At 41.3% G+C, this 23,108-nt stretch overlaps 1 protein-coding gene across 6 annotated transcripts in view; it reads right to left on the bottom strand.

The window, feature by feature from the left end:
* LOC131946498 (ras-associated and pleckstrin homology domains-containing protein 1) overlaps positions 1-23,108 on the bottom strand; it is a 68,765-nt gene that overhangs the window by 6,654 nt on the left and 39,003 nt on the right. For 3 of the 6 annotated variants that reach the window (XM_059307306.1, XM_059307310.1, XM_059307307.1), the window contains 8 exons: positions 16,066-16,168; positions 9,974-10,161; positions 9,091-9,393; positions 2,895-2,972; positions 2,332-2,491; positions 1,142-1,263; positions 427-501; positions 111-257 (listed from right to left, as the gene is read on the bottom strand). In XM_059307306.1, the coding sequence (XP_059163289.1) occupies positions 111-257; positions 427-501; positions 1,142-1,263; positions 2,332-2,491; positions 2,895-2,972; positions 9,091-9,393; positions 9,974-10,161; positions 16,066-16,168 (1,176 nt within the window). Of the gene's footprint in view, positions 1-110; positions 258-426; positions 502-1,141; positions 1,264-2,331; positions 2,492-2,894; positions 2,973-9,090; positions 9,394-9,973; positions 10,162-16,065; positions 16,169-19,747; positions 19,917-20,146; positions 20,257-22,082; positions 22,197-23,108 lie in introns of those variants that run through there. The other 3 variants (XM_059307311.1, XM_059307308.1, XM_059307309.1) reach the window with 3 other exon arrangements.

Genomic DNA, 23,108 nt, shown 5'->3' with positions numbered 1-23,108 from the left:
TTTAAAAATTTATTTTTTAAAAATCTGATGCAAGTTTTCTTTACCACATATAATATTCTACAAAACTATTATAATTTTAACTATGTAAAAGTCAAACTGAGTATCCTTACTTTACTAGGTTTCCCTTTAGGGTTGTAGTACAGGCCGGAAGCTCGGAGAACAAAGAAAAATTTCTTCCACGCCTTCTTGCCATCAGATTTGAGATACAGCGCCCCCTCCATTGTGGGCACACAGACACTTTCAGGGGAGAAAAACTCCTGGAAATTTAGGAAACACAAGTTGTTAAACTGCCAATCAGATGTCTAAAATACCTGTTAAAAACATTTCAATCAGACTGATGAGATAGAGATGACACCAGCTTGTAAGGTCTAGTGTATTGAATGACAAAATCACTCAAAACATTTAAAATGTATTTAAAAAAATTACTTGTATCAGTTTATCCTTTTGAGCTGGTGCTAGCGGCCCTTGTTTGTTGGCTGCAGTACTACTGAGCAAATATTTCTGGAGGAATGAACAAAAAATAAATTAATGACAACAAGTGGTAGGGTGTTTAAATATTTCTTGACTAAGACATTTGTATCCAATTAATCAGTGCTGAATGAGGCATTACAAAAATTAATTTTTTTTTTTAATTTAACAAACTTTCCTCCAATCGATAAATTAATAAAATTCTAAAAGACTTGTATCTTTGGAATTAATCAAGTTCTAGAGAACTTTACTCCCATGTACTGAATAAATCTGGGATGGAGTGGTCTAGCGGTAGAGAGCTGGACTGCTAACCCATAAGTCTCGAGTTCGAATCCGGGTTCAAGTCAGTAGACCGTCCCTGAGTCCACCAAACTCTGATGGGTAACTAATTCACATTAGGGAAAGTAAAGGCTGCTGGGCATAGTGCTGAGAGGTCACAGAAACAAGTGAACTCTACTTCACTTGCCCCATAGACCGTCAGGTTTGAAAGGGAAACTTTACTTTACTGAATAAATCCAGGCAAGAATAAATTCAGATAAACTATACCACAAGATCCCTTACATAAACTACAACAACATCCCATTAAAATATATGCCTCATGATCCCTTAGATAAACTATATCACAGGATCCCTTAGAAATACTATATCTTAAGATCTCTTAGATAAACTATACCTCAGGATTCCTAAACAAGTCATATTTGTCCATTCTCTCCTCAAACATCACTTTGTTTTTAGAATCTTTGGTCCACATCACCATGTTTTCTACCAGTGAGTCATGGTCTTCAAGGATACGCTCTGGAATCACAAGCGGTTGAACCAGGGTTTAATTATACCAAAAACAGTGTTGAACCAAGGTTTAATTATACCAAAAACATGAACAGGGTTTGTGTTATTGAGGTGTGAACAATAAATACAAAAAGTATCCATGTTTTTTAAAATACTTGGTAGTATTAAGGTCTTAAAATGTATGTAAATTATTTTTGAGCTACTGGGTAGTATTAAGGTGTTAATGAATAAATAAAATATCCAGGTTTTCTGATGATTTGGTGGTCAGATAAATACAGCAGTATCATCAAACAACAAATATTCAACTGACCCATCAAACAACAAACACTAACCGACCCATCAAACACCAAACACTAACTGACCGATCAAACAACAAACAATAACCGACCCATCAAACATTTGATTGACCCATCAAACATCAAAAACTAACTGACCCATCAAACAACAAACACTAACTGACCCATCAAACAACAAACACTAACTGACCCATCAAACAACAAACACTAACTGACCCATCAAACAACAAACACTGACTGACCCATCAAACAACAATCATTTGACTGACCCATCAAACAACAAACACTAACTGACCCATCAAACAACAAAAAATGACCAACCCATCAAACAACAAACACTAAATGACCCATCAAACAACAAACACTAACTGACCCATCAAACAACAAACACTGACCCATCAAACAACAAACACTAACTGACCCATCAAACAACAAACACTGACCCATCAAACAACAAACACTAACTGACCCATCAAACAACAAACACTAACTGACCCATCAAACAACAAACACTGACCCATCAAACAACAAACACTAACTGACCCATCAAACAACAAACACTGACCCATCAAACAACAAACACTAACTGACCCATCAAACAACAAACACTGACCCATCAAACAACAAACACTAACTGACCCATCAAACAACAAACACTAACTGACCCATCAAACAACAAACACTGACCCATCAAACAACAAACACTGACCCATCAAACAACAAACACTAACTGACCCATCAAACAAACATTAGACTGACCCATCAAACAACAAACACTGACCCATCAAGAGCTCTGGCATGTGTTCCACCACAGACAGCTTGTGGTTGAGCCTGACATGGTTCTTGTCTGCCAGCTGGCTACACACCTGTGACACGCTCATCTTCTCATCCACCAGAATACTCTTGCTGCTCCCATCTTTGGCAAAGGCCCTCACAAACAACTGTGGCAAGGTTTTTTTTATTTAATTATTTCTTTTATTCCATTAAATAAAAATACAACCTCACATTATAAAACATTATCAAAAAGCTTTAAAGCTAAAAATAATTTATTAAAAAATTAATTTGATATAAATATGATTAATACTTAAATTGAATTAATTTAAATTAAAACTAATTTCATTCACAAATTTACTTGAGCCCACTTTTAAAAAAAAAAATAACTATGATAAAATATGTGCCTGTTTGAATAAAAGTGTGAATTTTTTAAAAGCTACAAAGAGAAAACCACCAGGCCAACCCATTCATAAAAAGTTATAAATAAACATTCCAGCATGGAGTTAAAATAAGGATGCTTATCACACACTGAGGGAAAGAAAAATGCTAGAGCAGAGATGAGAGTCTTACCTTCCTTATCTTTGCCTCTCTAATTTTCTCTAATGCTATGCGAATTTTTTCTGCCTTGAGTCTGGCTATCTGCTCCTCCTGGAGAATGAAACAGACAGGAAATACATAAAGTGCCTGCATATGAACTTCATTAAAATAACACGCAGGCGCAGTTTAGTTGCAGGAAAATTGGCATTTTTATTTTTAGCAAATAAACACAATTTTTAAAGAAAGAAAAAAATAGGGATCATCTTTGGAACATTTGCACCAGAGTGGCCTCTGTAGAACTGGGCCAACCAGTGGTATCTATAGAGCAGCTAACAGGCATGAGGGAGTAATCAGGTACAAAGGGAACAGGCAGTGTGACATTTGTGGCCAGAACAGTTGCTCTAGAATCAAAAACATTCTGGCTTTCATTTCCTTGTACATAATGTTTTGTGCTGGTTGGACTACAGTACATTTAGTGTAGTGTGTCTTTATCAGCCTGGTTAGGTACTACAGTACATTTAGTGTAGTGTGTCTTTATCAGCCTGGTTAGGTACTACAATACATTTAGTGTGTCTTTATCACCCTGGTTAGGTACTACAGTACATTTAGTGTAGTGTGTCTTTATCACCCTGGTAAGGTACTACAGTGCATTTAGTGTAGTGTGTCTTTATCAGCCTGGTAAGGTACTACAGTACATTTAGTCAGGGGCGTAGCGAGGGGGGGCGGGGGGTGCGGACCGCACCGGGTGACACCATTTAGGGGGGTGACACCAAGGCAAAAAATAGCAAAATATATAGAGAAAAACTTGAGGGGGGGGGGGGTGCAAATTGAAAGTCTGAGGGGGGGGTGCAAATCGAAAACTTGAGGGGGGGTGCAAATCAAAAGTTTGAGGGGGGGGGGTGTAAATCGAAAACTTGACAGTTTGTCCCCGGGAAGTGTCGCAACGCCTCTGGGGGGGGGGGGTGACACCATTAAGTGCCGCACCGGGTGACACCCGACCTCGCTACGCCACTGCATTTAGTGTAGTGTGTCTTTATCAGCCTGGTAAGGTACTACAGTACATTTAGTTTAGTGTATCTTTAGCAGCCTGGTAAGGTACTACAGTACATTTAGTGTAGTGTGTCTTTTCCAGCCTGGTTAGGTATTCAATCAGGTACTGTAGTACATTTAGTTCGTCTTTAAGGAACACCATAAACACAAATGAGAAATAGGTTGAAGCCTTAAAACAGTTCTGAGAAAGTAAGGAATGTTTTATGCTAGTGCATTGAGAAGCATTTCTTGACAAAGTACAGACATAATATTTTGAAAAGTGTTGCACAAAGGAAAGTTTTTAAGTAATCAAAAATACAACAAAATAATGAGGAAGTAGAAAAAAGAGTTGTAAAATCCTAATTAGTGAATATAGAAAACAGCCCTGTGTAGGTTTAATGTGGTTGTTTGTAGAGCAAGGAGAGATGAGTTGTAACATGTCTATGGCAAGGTCATGTAAAGGAAGAGCCTAAAGAAGAAACTGTCAGCTATTGATTTCTTAGCGGCCCACCAGCAGAGTGACATTTTCTTCAAGTCTTCAGACTTACACAAACCTTCTCTAGTTATGTTAGGGCCATTTTATGGTAGTATTAGGGGGGGGGGGGGGGGTGTATGTAGCACTAGGGGGATAAATGTAGAACAAGGGGGGGGGGGGGTTGGTGTAGTACTGGAGGGGTTGATGTAGTACTAGAGGGGTTGATGTAGTACTAGAGGGGTTGATGTAGTACTAGAGGGGTTGATGTAGTACTAGAGGGGTTGATGTAGTACTAGGGGCTGTATGTATACTAGAGAGGCTGATGTAGTACTAGAGGGGTTGATGTAATACTAGGGGGTTTGATGTAGCACCAGAGGGGTTGATGTAGCACCACAGAGGGGTTGATGTAGCACCATAGAGGGGTTGATGTAATACTAGGGGGTTTGATGTAGCACCAGAGGGGTTGATGTAGCACCACAGAGGGGTTGATGTAGCACCATAGAGGGGTTGATGTAGCACTATAGAGGGGTTCATGTGGTACCAGTGGTGTTGATGAATGATCTACAACTAGAAAGAGGTTAACTGTTAGTGCTTTCACTGCAACACACCGTGTGTAGTTTTATTACCCAAAACTTTAATACACAGGCTGTTAGCATTGCTGATGGCAATGATAACTAGCTGTAACATCTATCAGATATTTGGCTATGGTGGAAGGGTGTAGATTATGAGAGAATCACACGTAAAGGATGGAACTAGTCTGAATGTATAAAAACAATTTGGCACCGGATACCATTGGATGTAAAAAAAAAAAAAAAAAAAAAAAACTATCAAAGTACACGTTTAATTGCGTGTTAACTGTAGATGGCAAAAGGTGGGTATCCCCCCCCCCCCCCAATCGTTATTATATCTCTGGCTTGATGATAGGTACATAACCCTAAACCCAACCCGGGGATGCTAATATATATACAGGGGCGTAGCGAGGGGGGGGGCGGACCGCACCGGGTGACACCATTTAGGGGGGTGACACCAAGGCAAAAAATAGCAAAATATATAGAGAAAAACTCGAGGGGGGGGGGGGGTGCAAATCGAAAGTTTGAGGGGAGGGGGGGGTGCAAATCGAAAACTCGACGGGGGGGTGCAAGTCGAAAGTTTGAGGGGGGGGGGGTGCAAATCGAAAACTCGAGGGGGGGTGCAAATCGAAAGTTTGAGGGGGGGTGCAAATCGAAAATTTGTAAGTTTGTCCCTGGGAAGGGTCTCTATGCCTCTGGGGGGGGGGGGGGGTGACACCATTAAGTGCCGCACCGGGTGACACCCGACCTCGCTACGCCACTGTGTGTATATATATATATATATATATATATATATATATATATATATATATATATATATATATATATAAGTAGAAGAGTGGCGTGATTTGAATAGCGTGGGTTAGAAAACAAAACCTTTTAACAATGCTAAAACCTTAATAGTGCCTTTATACAGCCGAAGCCCTAGAATCACGTGACCCTCACGACGAATCCAATAGGCTGTCTAACCCGAGTATCTCTGAATGAACTCCGCCACATCGTGACGTAAACAGTGACCTTGTCCAATAAACTACCAGCCCGCCTTTATCGTCACGTCCTTCCTCCACTCTCATCTCTGCTGGCTAGATCTTTCTAGATAAGTTATCACCCTGGGGGGGGGGGGGTACTAAGCACTTGTACTACGACTAATACTAAAGCACTAGAAAGTGATTGACTCATTACTTAAGCAAGTATCGTTAAAAGATCAAACACTTCCCTCTGTTTGATCGTCACATCGATTTTTTTTGGCCACTCAACAGCCGGGGCAGTGAGGGGTAGATAATCTCTGGCGATGTGTCTATAATTACTCTACTTGCGTCACTTGCCGCTATCTTAGAGTTTTTCCTTCCAGACTTCACAGATAGAATATGTAAGGAGGGGGGAATCTTGGAAGGAAATACAGCAGATAGAAAATTTAGAGTGGGTGAATCAGTTGATGCTATTCATCATTGAGAGGTGGTTACTTAGGTGATGAGCTAATGGGGGGGGGGGGGGGGGCTTTAAAGTAGAAAAAATATATTTGGAAAATAGGGGTAGAGGAATAATCAATCGAAAACTTTTTTTTTTTAATCAGACGGTCGATTCTTTTTTTCTCCAGGGGGAGTAATTTGTTTACTTTCCTTCCCCACCCCCACCCTAAAACTTTAAAAATGTGATTTACTGCACAGAAAACGTGTCCTAGAATTTTATAACCTGATTTTCCCGCCGACCCAAGCCGTTTCCGTAACCTCTCCAACACTGCTATCTGCCCAAATACTACACGCTGGTGCTTCCTGTCACATGATCTATCACAACCAGATGGTATGCTAATGGTATAGTACACACATTGTACGTCATGTGGGGGTAGGGATGGTGGTTTATTATTATTCTTTTTTTTTTAATTCAACTAATTTGGCTGATATGGAATATAACACTGGAGATATGGTAGTTTATTGTTTTTTTTTTTTTTTTTTGTTTTTTTTTTTTTATAACTGTTGAAGCCTTTATGTGGCAAGAAGTAGTATTAACATGTGCATCGTTGTTTAACACGATCTTTGATCAAATTCACTATGTTCAAAGTGTCCCGGTTACGCATATTGCTAAGTAATATATGCATGATCAATAAAATGTGGAGGCTGACATCTGTCATATTCAAATCATAATGTTGTGTAATGTATGTGCTAATGAACTACGCACATGATTACTTTAAAATAGGTGGGGGTAGCCGTAGGCCTAGTTGTGAAATTATGTAACAATTAGTTCCCTTTCTCCCAAGATACTTAACATGGGAGATAATCCGATACACTGCGTAAAAGTTTCATCATGAGGGATGAGACACCAAACAGTTACCGCTCTTTCCGCTCAATATTTCACAACATGGGCGATAATCAAACACGCAACCATATTGTTTCAGCAGAAGGGATCAGGCAACAAGCGCATAACAAAACTATTTACTGTGGCTCTCGAGCAGATGGGCGGGAGAGGGGGGGGTGTCATTACGGCAGCATACAGGTTTTAGAGTCCGGTACAGTAGTGTCGCCGTAGGCTAAGCTATCCTAAGCTTCAACACAAAATCAACAACTCCTCACAGAAACTTTATCATATATTATTCACCACATCAACTAATCTACGACTGAACAATTACAACTTCCCCGAGTCGGGCATGTTGCTAGTGAATTATTCCCCAGGAGCAACGTGCCCGGGGGTGGGGGAGGGAGATTGTGTTACATCAGCGACTAGGCTCAGCGGCCTAGAAGAACCAGCTGCTATTTGCATGTCAGAAACAATCATTAATTATAGTTGACTTAGTGGCCCCAGGCTGAGTGGATTGGCTGCCAGCAATGTCAACAATCAGCTAACGTTGATACGGATGGATGCTTGCAGGCATGATTCAACCAATCAAAAGAATGCACGTTTTTTACTTTGTGAGTGAAAGTTATATGATTGGTTGATTTAAAACTTATTTATAGTAATTAAATTCGTGGTGGGACAGTCCAGTCATAAAACAAGCACAATCGTCATTTCTTGATAGGTGGTTAAACTAGGTTTCACAGGATAACACAATTCACAATATCAACAGTTTACTGTTCTTTGTTTCTTCAAAATGCTCGATAACAATTACAGCATTTTGTTGTTGCAATTGGGACGATAGTAGAAGTATGACAATTGAAACAGAAAGCCATTTGATTGTATCGTGAGACTGAGCTGTTGGACTAGGATTTGAGGTCGTCCAGGACCATTTCAACTCAGCTGAGTGATGTAACACTACAGCACATACATGCATTAGCTGCTGACTCCAGCCCCCCCCCCCCCCCCTCCTCCCACCACGTGTTGACAGAGACACGGTCATCTTTCATCACCACCTGGTTAAGACATGGGTGGTCTGTGTAAGTGGGAGTGAAGTCAGGTGTACGCACTACTGAGGTCATTGTGTAAAGACTGTAAAGACAGGTGAGGGTGGGGCCATGTGTAAAGACAGCTGAGGGGGGGGGGGCAGGTGTAAAGACAGCTGAGTGTAGGGCCAGGTGTAAAGACAGCTGAGCCAGGTGTAAAGACAGCTGAGGGTGGGGCCAGGTGTAAAGACAGCTGAGGGTGGGGCCAGATGTAAAGACAGCTGAGGGTGGGGCCAGGTGTAAAGATAGCTGAGGGTGGGGCCAGATGTAAAGACAGCTGAGGGTGGGGCCAGGTGTAAAGACAGCTGAGGGTGGGGCCAGATGTAAAGACAGCTGAGGGTGGGGCCAGGTGTAAAGATAGCTGAGGGTGGGGCCAGATGTAAAGACAGCTGAGGGTGGGGTCAGGTGTAAAGACAGCTGAGGGTGGGGGCCAGGTGTAAAGACAGCTGATTGTGGGGTCAGGTGTAAAGACAGCTAAGGGTGGGGCCAGGTGTAAAGACAGCTGAGGGTGGGGTCAGGTGTAAAGACAGCTGAGGGTGGGGGCCAGGTGTAAAGACAGCTGATTGTGGGGTCAGGTGTAAAGACAGCTAAGGGTGGGGCCAGGTGTAAAGACAGCTGAGGGTGGGGCCAGGTGTAAAGACAGCTGAGGGTGGGGCCATGTGTAAAAACAGCCGAGGGTGGGGCCAGGTGTAAAGAGATCTGAGGGTGGGAGCCAGGTTAAAGACAGCTGAGCCAGGTGTAAAGACAGCTGAGTGTGAGCAGAACAACGAGCTTGAAGTACTCACCTCAGCATGGTTTACTCCACAGTGTGCGTTGTTCATGCTGCAGGTCTCCCCTGAGGAGGATGACGTGGTGTCAGCTGACGAGGAGACGGTCACCATGGAGGTGAACGACTCAGAGGAGGGGAGGGAGGCGTTGTCGGAGAAGGCCGAGTCTGTTTCAGCGTTGTCACACATCCCCTCTCCCCCCACCGTCTGCTGATGGTGCTGCTGGTGCTGGTGGTGATGGTGGTGGTGGTGGTAATGTCCATTTGCTTTGTGGTAGTGTAAGCCTCGGGTGATCTCCGCTGCCAGAAGATCTAGTTCTTCCTGTTGTAGAAATTGTATTCTTATAGTAGGAATAAGTTACAGAACATTTAGTATGTTAAATGTTCCACGTGTTACAGAACATTTGGTCTGTTAAACTAGGAATAAGTTACAACCTAGTTCTTCTTGCACACAATTTTGTTAGTTTACTCATGTAAAGTTACAATCAGTGTTTCTTCCAGACTTTTTTCTCCGGGGGGGGGGGGGGGGCGGACACTGGTAAAAGTATATGTTTACTAAATAAATTCCATCTCGTCCGGGGGGGGTAGACTTTCTTCGGGGGGGGGGGGGGGGACGGGACGGTGACTCCCCCTCCCCTTGAAAAGATGCCTGGGAGAAACTCTGGTTACGATGTTTGAGGTACTAAATTTAGACCTACACAAGAACTGACGCTACATTACAAGGAATACGTTTTAAATAAAGAAAACCCTATCTAGTCAAGGTATGACTATGACAATAACCATGAAATAAAATGTAGTCCTCTGTGACGTGATGCCGTTGGGGTCAATCTAAATAAAGAAAACCCTATCTAGCCAAGGTTTAACTATGAGAGTAACTTATCAGTAAATTATTAAATGTTTACCTGCTCAGAGACGTGGATAGTCTCACTACTGCCATTGTGTTCACTTCCATCGCTGCCGTCTTGGAATGCCGCAGGTGGGGGAGGGTGCGAACCTCCAAGAGACCTGGAGAGCTCCGACTGAGTGCTGCTGAGCTGAGACTCGAGCTCGTACAGTTCTCCCAGTATGGCGTCAAAGTTGACGTCTTGATCTGTGGGGACACGGGTCGGCGTCAGAATACCAGATGGTCATATAGTGACCCTCGCACAACACCGCCATAATACAAGTCCCTTCATACCATCCATATAAATAAAAGCCCCGCAAATACCATACATATAAGTCCCTTTAAACCCATACACATAAGTCCCTTCAAAGACAATACATATAAATAAAACCCAACAAATATCATGCATGTAAGCCCCTTCAAATACCATACATGTAAGCCCCTTCATATACCATACATATAAGCCCCTTCAAATATCATACATATAAGCCCCTTAAAGACAATACATATAAATAAAAACCCCGCAAATAACATACATGTAAGTAGCTAGAAATACTATACATTTAAGCCCCTAAAAGTACCATACATATAAGCCCAGCAAAATGCTATATATACAAACCCTTAAACATTCCAAACATACATACATCATCATAAATCCGCCTTATATACAAGACCCATATATAGCTAACATACAATGCCCCAATACACACAAAAAAAACACAAACACAGCAAATCAATAAACAAAAGCGCCGGATAACACCATAATATTGACAAGCCCCACAAAACACATCATACACAAGCCATAAAAACACACACTTAATATAAACATCACTACAAGCACCTCCAAACACCATAATACAGACAAGCATCCCACAAAATCATACCATACAGACAAGCCACACAAAATACACAAACCATACAAAACTCTGCCATAATATAAGCACCACAAGTGCCTTATTCAATAATTATTTTATCATGTTAAAGACGCCTTCATCCCATTTCAAACACACCAAAAGACGTTAACTGGCAAGATTTCAAGCAATATTGGATAACAAAATCATTACTGAACTCTTTTTAATTAATTCAGAAGGATTCTCATAGAGGCTTTTATTAATTCGTTTTTCTGATTTCTAAAGCAGAACAAGATTAGACCCAAAAAATGCGGCTTAAACATTCATTTATAAAATCAGCCATGCATATACATTATTAATAAATTATGCTTGCTAATAGAATTTTTAATTATTATTCTATGTCAATAAGACCCAATTAATTTTTTAAAGTCCAAGTTTGTCTTTACAATATTAGCTTTAGGTTTTACGAGAAAAAACATCAACCTCGCGCCCGTTGTATTTTTTTTCCTCTCAACGGACCAATTATCTAAAAATACACCATTGGTAGCAAGTGAATGCTATCAAAAAAAGTCTACTTGAATTTCCTTGAGATCGCAGCGACGTACGACGTGTAAGCTAGTATTTTTTTTTTAATTCCACGTTAAAAAAATTACTGGGTTCATAATATTGATTCACCCGTTGTTTTTTAAATGTAGTGAGTGAGATAAGTCTGGGCTAAATGTTAATCTAATTATTCCCAGTGTCCAGGTTGGGTTACCACATTACTAGCAGCATCCTACGGCCAGCCCTAACCATACAGCATTAGGTAACAGTTACCACATTACTAGCAGCCCTAACCATACAGCATTAGGTAACAGTTACCACATTACTAGCAGCCCTCGGCCAACCCTAACCATACAACATTAGGTAACAGTTACCACATTACTTGCACCAACCCTAACCATACAGCATTAGGTAACCGTTACCACATCCCTCGGCCAACCCTAACCATACAGCATTAGGTAACAGTTACCACATTACACGGCCAACCCTAACCATACAGCATTAGGTAACAGTTACCACATTACACGGCCAACCCTAACCATACAGCATTAGGTAACAGTTACCACATTACTTGCAGCAACCCTTGTCCAACCCTAACCATACAGCATTAGGTAACAGTTACCACATTACACGGCCAACCCTAACCATACAGCATTAGGTAACAGTTACCACATTACACGGCCAACCCTAACCATACAGCATTAGGTAACAGTTACCACATTACACGGCCAACCCTAACCATACAGCATTAGGTAACAGTTACCACATTACACGGCCAACCCTAACCATACAGCATTAGGTAACAGTTACCACATTACACGGCCAACCCTAACCATACAGCATTAGGTAACAGTTACCACATTACACGGCCAACCCTAACCATACAGCATTAGGTAACAGTTACCACATTACACGGCCAACCCTAACCATATAGCATTAGGTAACAGTTACCACATTACACGGCCAACCCTAACCATACAGCATTAGGTAACAGTTACCACATTACACGGCCAACCCTAACCATACAGCATTAGGTAACAGTTACCACACTACACGGCCAACCCTAACCATACAGCATTAGGTAACAGTTACCACATTACACGGCCAACCCTAACCATACAGCATTAGGTAACAGTTACCACATTACACGGCCAACCCTAACCATACAGCATTAGGTAACAGTTACCACATTACACGGCCAACCCTAACCATACAGCATTAGGTAACAGTTACCACATTACACGGCCAACCCTAACCATACAGCATTAGGTAACAGTTACCACACTACACGGCCAGCCCTAACCATACAGCATTAGGTAACAGTTACCACATTACACGGCCAACCCTAACCATACAGCATTAGGTAACAGTTACCACATTACACGGCCAACCCTAACCATACAGCATTAGGTAACAGTTACCACATTACACGGCCAACCCTAACCATACAGCATTAGGTAACAGTTACCACATTACACGGCCAACCCTAACCATACAGCATTAGGTAACAGTTACCACATTACACGGCCAACCCTAACCATACAGCATTAGGTAACAGTTACCACATTACACGGCCAACCCTAACCATACAGCATTAGGTAACAGTTACCACACTACACGGCCAGCCCTAACCATACAGCATTAGGTAACAGTTACCACATTACACGGCCAGCCCTAACCATACAGCATTAGGTAACAGTTACCACATTACTTGCAGCAACCCTAACCATACAGCATTAGGTAACAGTTACCACATCCCTCGGCCAACCCTAACCATACAGCATTAGGTAACAGTTACCACATTACACGGCCAACCCTAACCATACAGCATTAGGTAACAGTTACCACATTACACGGCCAACCCTAACCATACAGCATTAGGTAACAGTTACCACATTACACGGCCAACCCTAACCATACAGCATTAGGTAACAGTTACCACATTACACGGCCAACCCTAACCATACAGCATTAGGTAACAGTTACCACATTACACGGCCAACCCTAACCATACAGCATTAGGTAACAGTTACCACATTACACGGCCAACCCTAGCCATACAGCATTAGGTAACAGTTACCACATTACACGGCCAACCCTAGCCATACAGCATTAGGTAACAGTTACCACGTTACACGGCCAACCCTAACCATACAGCATTAGGTAACAGTTACCACACTACACGGCCAGCCCTAACCATACAGCATTAGGTAACAGTTACCACATTACTTGCAGCAACCCTTGTCCAACCCTAACCATACAGCATTAGGTAACAGTTACCACATTACACGGCCAACCCTAACCATACAGCATTAGGTACCAAGACTGGCCAGGCCCAGGGAGATGCCAAGAGCTCCAGGAATCGGCACACCGCCCCCTCACCCTCCTAGTCTAGTGCTCACACTTTTTTTTCACCCCGAGTCTTCCCCGTCTGCTGGCGTCTTATATCGATCTATTTTTGTCAGAGGCCGCGGAATGGGGGGGGGGGGGGTGTTAACGTTATCATAGTTTTCATTTTGGGAGAAACTTGTAAACATTGTCTATATGGTCGGGTTGACAACTAAGAGCAAGGGAAAAAATGGGTTTTTATTCAATTCTGGTTATTCGTGCTCGTAAATGTTGGGCCAGTGTTAGACCTGGGTTATCTATAGTAAAGTTAGCTCAGTGTTAGCCCTAACCTATCTGTAGTAAAGTTATCCCAGTGTTAGACCTAAGCTATCTGTAGTAAAGTTAGACCCGTGTTAGACCTAACCTATCTGTAGTAAAGTTAGACCAGTGTTAGACCTAACCTATCTGTAGTAAAGTTAGCCCAGTATTAGACCTGGGTTATCTGTAGTAAAGTTAGACCAGTGTTAGACCTAACCTATCTGTAGTAAAGTTAGCCCAGTGTTAGACCTAACCTATCTGTAGTAAAGTTAGCCCAGTGTTAGACCTAACCTATCTGTAGTAAAGTTAGTTCAGTGTTAGACTTGGGTTATCTGTTAATTTAGACCTGCCTAACCTATCTGTAGTAAAGTTAGCCCAGTGTTAGACTTCAGTTATCTGTAGTAAAGTTAGACCAGTGTTAGACCTAAGCTATCTGTAGTAAAGTTAGACCAGTGTTAGACCTGGGTTATCTGTAGTAAAGTTAGACCATTGTTAGACCTAACCTATCTGTAGTAAAGTTAGACCAGTGTTAGACCTAAGCTATCTGTAGTAAAGTTAGACCCGTGTTAGACCTAACCTATCTGTAGTAAAGTTAGACCAGTGTTAGACCTAACCTATCTGTAGTAAAGTTAGCCCAGTATTAGACCTGGGTTATCTGTAGTAAAGTTAGACCAGTGTTAGACCTAACCTATCTGTAGTAAAGTTAGCCCAGTGTTAGACCTAACCTATCTGTAGTAAAAATAGCCCAGTGTTAGACCTAACCTATCTGTAGTAAAGTTAGACCAGTGTTAGACCTGGGTTATCTGTATATTTAGACCTGGGGCTATCACAATGTGATGATAAGTGTGTTTGTGAATTGTAATGGTGACCCAATACTTCAGAAAGACTTAAATGTATCGGATCTTTGATAGTGCAGTCAGAAAAGTAATTGCTACCACGCCGTGCTACTGTGCAGTCAAACATGACTGTAAACTCAAGTCACGTGGTGCAGTCAGAAACGACTGGAAACCCATCCAACGCCTGGCCAAACATCCCCAGCAGCAGACAGAGTGTTAAACTCTGCAGGTCTAGATTACCGCCCTAAAGCCGTGAGTTCCGGTGTACGGCATTCCAAAGTATCCGGGATATAATCCCACCAATCAAGCAAGCGATAATTAGCACCAGGCTGCTAAGATAGCCGGTCAGGTAATACCAGTCGACACATTCCAGACATCCCCTGATAACTAACACTCAAGTCAATACCCCGCTGTTTTGACGTCAAAGTTTGGATCTCACATAATAGATTCTATAGCTGACTATTTCCTTGACTGGTCCTATTATCTCCAGTAGAATATAGTGAACACCATATAGTAGTATACAATATCTCAGACACGAAGTAATGGTTAGAATTTTCAGATAAGCAAGTCGTTTATTTTACCCTAGTCAGCTAAAATGTATCCCGTGTTTCTTTCATGCATTTCTCCGGGGGGGGGGGCACACAAGACTCCATACCACGTACATTGCCCCTTTCCCCCCGGGACGAAATAGAAAATCATTTTATTTAAATAGAAAACATATTTTAACCATTGCCCCCAATCCTGAAAGTATTAAGAGCCTCCTCTCCCCCCCCCCCCCTCCCGAGAAGACAGTCTGAAAGAAGCCCTGGATCCTCGAGGAAGGAGCGGTGGCTACCCAGCTTTCTCCCCCCCCCCCCCCTCCCCCTAGCCAATATCCCCCATTGAAATCCTCGTCTCCAGCTCACCAATGTAAACAATCCTTTTCTAAGCACTGTCTATTAGATCGATAGGCTTGAAGAAATGCAGGTCGCTTATGTTACATATGTTGATACAATCAGCGGGCAGATCGCACATTCCTCGAATATCTGCCGGGATAAACGGTGGGGATGTGTTGTTGGCTGTCTTTATGGCGGGTATCTGTGTATTGTGTGTTACATGGCGGGGTCGTGGGTTCTATTCCGGGATGGAAACACTTTAATGCTGTTGAGGGTTGAAATCATACACACCTCTCTCGTGTGTGTGTATACACGAGCTAGTATGTAAAAAATTAATTGAAGTACAAGAAAAATATTTACCGTCGTTGAGAAACGAAAGACGAAAACTCTCCATGGCCATCTTAGGGGTGACGATAGTTTTAGTGCGTCTCCGCACAGTGCCAGTCTCATGGGGGTCCAGGTCCTGGGGAGCAGAGATGGGAGGGTTAAAGTACAGTAGACACCTGTAGTAAGGGAGGGTTAAAGTACAGTAGACACCTGCAGTAAGGGAGGGTTAAAGTACAATAGACACCTGCAGTAAGGAAGGGTTAAAGTAGACACCTGCAGTAAGGGAGGGTTAAAGTACAATAGACACCTGCAGTAAGGAAGGGTTAAAGTAGACATCTGCAGTAAGGAAGGGTTAAAGTAGACACCTGCAGTAAGGGAGGGTTAAAGTACAGTAGACACCTGCAGTAAGGGAGGGTTAAAGTACAATAGACACCTGCAGTAAGGAAGGGTTAAAGTAGACACCTGCAGTAAGGGAGGGTTAAAGTACAGTAGACACCTGCAGTAAGGGAGGGTTAAAGTACAATAGACACCTGCAGTAAGGAAGGGTTAAAGTAGACACCTGCAGTAAGGGAGGGTTAAAGTACAGTAGACACCTGCAGTAAGGGAGGGTTAAAGTAGACACCTGCAGTAAGGGAGGGTTAAAGTACAGTAGACACCTGCAGTAAGGGAGGGTTAAAGTACAGTAGACACCTGCAGTAAGGGAGGGTTAAAGTACAGTAGACACCTGCAGTAAGGGAGGGTTAAAGTAGACACCTGCAGTAAGGGAGGGTTAAAGTAGACACCTGCAGTTAGGGAGGGTTAAAGTAGAGTAGACACCTGCAGTAAGGGAGGGTTAAAGTACAGTAGACACCAGAGGTAAGGGAGGGTTAAAGTAGACACCTGCAGTTAGGGAGGGTTAAAGTAGACACCTGCAGTAAGGGAGGGTTAAAGTACAGTAGACACCTGCAGTTAGGGAGGGTTAAAGTAGAGTAGACACCTGCAGTAAGGGAGGGTTAAAGTAGACACCTGCAGTAAGGGAGGGTTAAAGTAGACACCTGCAGTTAGGGAGGGTTAAAGTACAGTAGACACCTGCAGTAAGGGAGGGTTAAAGTAGACACCTGCAGTAAGGAAGGGTTAAAGTACACATCTGCAGTAAGGGAGGGTTAAAGTAGACACCTGCAGTAAGGGAGGGTTAAAGTACACATCTGCAGTAAGGGAGGGTTAAAGTAGACACCTGCAGTAAGGAAGGGTTAAAGTACAGTAGACACCTGCAGCAAGGGAGGGTTAAAGTAGACACCTGCAGTAAGGAAGGGTTAAAGTACAGTAGACACCTGCAGCAAGGGAGGGTTAAAGTAGACACCTGCAGTAAGGGAGGGTTAAAGTAGACACCTGCAGTAAGGGAGGGTTAAAGTAGACACCTGTAGTTATGGAGGGTTAAAGTAGACACCTGTAGTTAGGGAGGGTTAAAGTAGACACCAGCAGCAAGGGAGGGTTAAAATACAGTAGACACCTGCAGTAAGGGAGGGTTAAAGTAAAGAAGACACCAGAGGTAAGGGGGGGGTTAAAGTAGACACCTGCAGTAAGGGAGGGTTAAAGTAGACACCTGCAGTAAGGGAGGGTTAAAGTACAGTAGACAGCTGCAGTAAGGGCTAATTAAAGAAAGTACACACCTGTATGAAGAGAGAATTACACAACGATACAACAAATCCACAATTGTGGAAAGGATTAAAGATAAGAACCATAAAAAGACCAGTATAGTGTCCCTAACGAGTTATACCTGTGTTTCGTCATTTAGAAAATATGTCACCCGTTTTGTGGTGGGTGATTCACGCATTTGTCACTGTGTGAAAAAAAGGAGAAGAGTACACGACTGTGGAGAAACTAGGGACTATTTACTAGACAGACGGTGTGTCTATTCAAGGTAGTGATGGCATTTATACAAGTCTCGCTTCACATAACCAAATAGGGAAACTTGGTGTACTTTAATCTACACCCCGATAAACAAACAACCGTATATAATTTCCTCCGGATATACAAGCAAAATGAAAATTCCGTAAATAATAGCAGCTGATACCTTCAACAAATAATCATTTAAAAAGAGGTGTAAAACCAGAAAACCAGACGATAATTAAAGGAACACCGCTCTAGCAGTTAGACGCGTGATGCTACCTTTAACCAGTGGCTAAATCAGCCTGAAGCCTGGCTGTCAATGTTATTGTTTTTAAACTTACAAGCGAACCTCTAGCACGCGTGAAGAAGATTGAACACACAATCACAATGAATCAGATACACACAAGAACTGTTTATAAACATCCAAAATCTAACGTAAACAATTAGATTATTGTAGACACAAGCTCCGTGCTTACAGAAACGTAATAGGAAATTTTTTTTGATGACATCATTTGAGCGTATGGATTTCCTTCACGTCTTTAAATACCAAGCACGGTCGAACCGTAATGTACACTCACCGCCTCCCCCCCCCCCCTTATCGCTGTCTGCGTTCTTTATAGAGCTCACTCCTGCTTTTTTTGTTTGTTTGTTTTTTTGTTTTGATGTGTTTTTAAAATTAAAATGGTAATTAGAAAAGAGGAAGTGCTTATGATGATCCGAACAAATCTAATTCCTTTTAATTAAGCACGATTTCCGATTTTTTAATATCCTTCTTCCTGCCATACTTTATACACATAGGTCTATATATAGGCGTATACACACACACACATTATATATATATATATATATATATATATATATATATATATATATATATATATATATATATATATATATATATATATATATATATATATATTAGGCCCTATATATAGGTCTCTCTCTCTATTTATATATAGGCCCTATATATATATATATATATATATATATATATATATATATATATATATATATATATATATATATATATATATATATATATATATATATATATATATATATATATACATATATATATATATATATATATATTAGGCCCTATATATAGGTCTCTCTCTCTATTTATATATAGGCCCTATATATATATATATATATATATATATATATATATATATATATATATATATATATATATATATATATATATATATATATATAGCCTACATATATATATATATACGCTTGGACTTGGTGCATAGAAAATATATATTGTCCAGGTCTGTATAAATATATATATATATATAGGCCTATATATATATATATATATATATATATATAGGCCTATATATATATATATATAGTCCTCCGGGCAGTCTATTATATCTGCAGGTCTATAAATAAAACTTTTAAATAGGTCTAATAAATGCCCTATAAAAATATACTATGCCCGGAGCATCAGTTGCCACCTCTAGACCACCATTAAACCCGTCTACCAGCCTATGTTCAACACATCCTATGATTGTATCTATCACGTTAATGTTTACACATCTGGTCGTTTTTAACATGTCATTTGACCTTTGCCGTGTTACTGTGCTACTGTATAGGTCTATAAATAGAACAACTCTTTCCCAGCACAAATAAACGACCATTTTAGTTTGAAAAACCTGAAATAACTTTTTCGTGCTATTAATAGCTATACTAATAGTAGGTAGGCATATTGCTAAAATCCATACGTATAATAGTTCTACTGTTCAACAAAAGCTGAACTATAAATAGCTTGACAGTTGCCGTTAAAAAGTACTCCATCCCTCCTCCTATCGTGAGCACGGTTAAAAAAAAAACTTACGTCAAAAGTCTCGTGAGTTAGATGTCCATGTTGCCAGCCCCCAGCGGTTGTTTACACTCCGGCCCCGGCAGCTCACCGTGTAGACCAACCAACACAATGTGCGGAAGACACCCACAAATTTGGCCTACATAACAGAGGCGCAGAAATACGGCACGAGCCGACTCACGTACACCCCTGCTCCACCGTGCACTAGGCGAAGCTCGACCAAAGTACACAGAAATTTTTTACCCCCGCGAATACCGTAGGCTCTCGTTCAATTAGTTTAGTCACACAGTTGAAAGGATTGTTTTATCACAGTATAGGTGTAAGCAGAAAGCTAAAGTTTATCAGTAGGAAGTGAAAGGATGGTAATGGTGGTAGATCTAGTTTAAAGTTAACAAGAAAAACGTTTCCCCTGACCTCTTGCGCTATTTCCGGCATTCGGTAGACAAAGACGCCGTGAAATCTAGGATCTGCCAACAGTTCTCAACACGTATTGTCTGCTTGATAACTCCCATTGAAACCCGGCTCAGATAAATCATGTGTGTACACGTGTACTATGGGTGTGTGTGTCGGGTGTACACACCGGCCTGACCATCTGCCACCGTGACATTGACCCCGGCCACGCGCCGGGAGGGTTCACCGTGGTCACGCACCGCTGGTTTTCATACGCTCTCGGTTTAACAAAGCTGTTCTCGTCAGACGATTGTAGGGTAGGAGAGTGAGAAGTAAAAAAAAAGAGCAGGCGACATTGCATGGTAAATCTTTGTTGGGGCGGTGCACTGTGATCTGGTGATAAACGTGAGGCGAGGTACACATCTAACGGTGTGTAACCAAACCAGCTTAATCATGCACTGATGGGAGGGGAGGGGGGGGGTGCAACAGCTGGTGTAGACAAGGGAAGCTACTCTATAAACTGATAGTATTTTGAACTACTCTGATTATTTTAGTGTACAGTAGTTAAGCTTAAATGTGTTGAATTGTTACACAACACGCAAGAGAGAGAGAGAAATGTACCAGTTAACACGGCGAACAGAGGAAAAAGTCAGAGGGAAAACACAGAAACCAATTTGCAGTTTTTTTTTCTAGGAGAAAAAAAAAATCACATAAAAAAACCACAACGGAAAAATTGCATAGGAAAAAAAAAGTCACAGAAATAAAGCAAACATGTATATTATTTACTTGTTCAGAATTGTCTCTTCTTCGTTCTTAATTTTAGTGTTGGAAGGGATCGCCCTCTAACTTCAGCCAAGAACAAACAACTAGCAGCAGAGTGGATGTCCCAAGCTAACGAGCCTCATCTGCCCGAGGGTTCGGACTCGAGACTTTTCGGTTATGCAACATGAGCTTTACCGACTCGACCACGCCGACCCACGAGAATTGTTAAATTTTGGATATTGATAAATATGGGTGGTGTTTTAGTAAGATATTTATAACCTGTAAAAGCTTAGTAGTAATATTATAATCCCACTTTGATCTTCACAGTAAAAACTATAAGATAATTTACATAGCAGCCTCTAACTTGGTTCATACTTTTTGTATACCTGGTAGAAAATTTAATTACAAAAGAAAAGTAGGCACATTGTTGTATTTTATGTGGGGTTTACTTTAGCCTTGCATATGTCGGCCTTGTCCACCCACACGTTTTGCTACAACGACAGCCTTTGTATCGCGTCGGCTTTTTGTGATCCTATGCTTTGTGATGTACTGAGGGCGATAAACGTGGACAGTAAAGGTGGCTGAACTATTGGTGCGACGAGTTGAGGATTACAAACCAAATTAACTATGTCTTCCACCCATTTCATGGTGATTCAAAGTTTGTACTTTGAAAACACGATAACGGAATTAAAATCTACCTACTTCAGACTAATTTTTTTTCGTGTATTACAACCTACGCACATATAATACATTACATTTAATTAATCGTATGTTGACTACACTTTCTGAACTAATCTGAACACATAGAAGTATTAACCAATCCAATGCAAATCCACATATATGACTTTTTTCCCGTATTGCCAGTGACTTTTTTCTTTATTTTTCCTGTAATTTTTTCCTATAATTTTTTCCTGTTATTTTTTCCTGTTATTTTTTTCCTGTTATTTTTTTCTACAATCGATAACACAACCAGGAGTGTATGTAAATCTGATACATATGTAGAAGTAAAGCTGCTACCTATGTACAAATAAAGCTGCTACCTATGTGCAAGCAAAGTTGCTACCTATGTTGAAGTTAAGTTGCTGCCTATGTAGAAGTAAAACTGCTACGTATGTAGAAGTTGCTACCTATGTAGAAGTAAAGTTGCTACCCGTGTAAAAGTAAAGTTGCTACCTATGCAGCCACAATAAAAGCCTACCTTGGGCACTAAGCAAGTACATCCAAATCCTTTTCACCACACCCGCCTCGATTCAATAGTTCATCAGCCTCATAGTTCAACAACGTTTTAACCGTAAACAAACCAATGCGAATCACCCAGCGGTCGGCCTATAGTCAGCCTAGAGAGCACGATATAGTCCTACGGTACGTGGATGTGGCGATGACAGGAAAAGAATTCTTCACAGCGACGACACTAAGTCTACCACTAGTTAAACAAGTAACACTTAGCACACATAAAAAATGTTACGCTTATCATAATGGTGGCCTAGAGACAGGGGTGTAAACCCTCTCCACACGTTAACCACTTTATGTTGCATCATATGTGTCATACAACAGCACAACAAAAAACCTAGCTTTCGTTGTGTGCCGTACAAGTGGATAATGACAACTAGGTTCATGCAGACCAGCTCTAGTTACGTGACTTGATTGTTTGGCGACCAAACCAAAGGCCCAGGTGGGATGGTCAGAGACACCGGCCTTAAGATTGGCAGGTATAGATAGTGGTCAAACAAGATTGGCAGGTATAGATAATGGTCAAACACCGGCCTTATGATTGGCAGGTATAGATAGTGGTCAAACACCGGCCTTATGATTGGCAGGTATAGATAGTGGTCAAACAAGATTGGCAGGTATAGATAATGGTCAAACAAGATTGGCAGGTATAGATAGTGGTCAAACAAGATTGGCAGGTATAGATAGTGGTCAAACAAGATTGGCAGGTATAGATAATGGTCAAACACCGGCCTTATGATTGGCAGGTATAGATAGTGGTCAAACACCGGCCTTATGATTGGCAGGTATAGATAGTGGTCAAACAAGATTGGCAGGTATAGATAATGGTCAAACAAGATTGGCAGGTATAGATAGTGGTCAAACAAGATTGGCAGGTATAGATAGTGGTCAAACACCGGCCTTAAGATTGGCAGGTATAGATAATGGTCAAACAAGATTGGCAGGTATAGATAGTGGTCAAACAAGATTGGCAGGTATAGATAGTGGTCAGACA

The sequence above is a fragment of the Physella acuta genome, unplaced genomic scaffold (genome assembly GCF_028476545.2).
Source record: "Physella acuta isolate Inbredline_101_S28 unplaced genomic scaffold, ASM2847654v3 ptg000562l, whole genome shotgun sequence".
NCBI lineage: Eukaryota > Metazoa > Mollusca > Gastropoda > Physidae > Physella > Physella acuta.
Note: the sequence above shows the minus strand (reverse complement) of the source record. Positions and strands in the feature narration are given on the sequence as shown.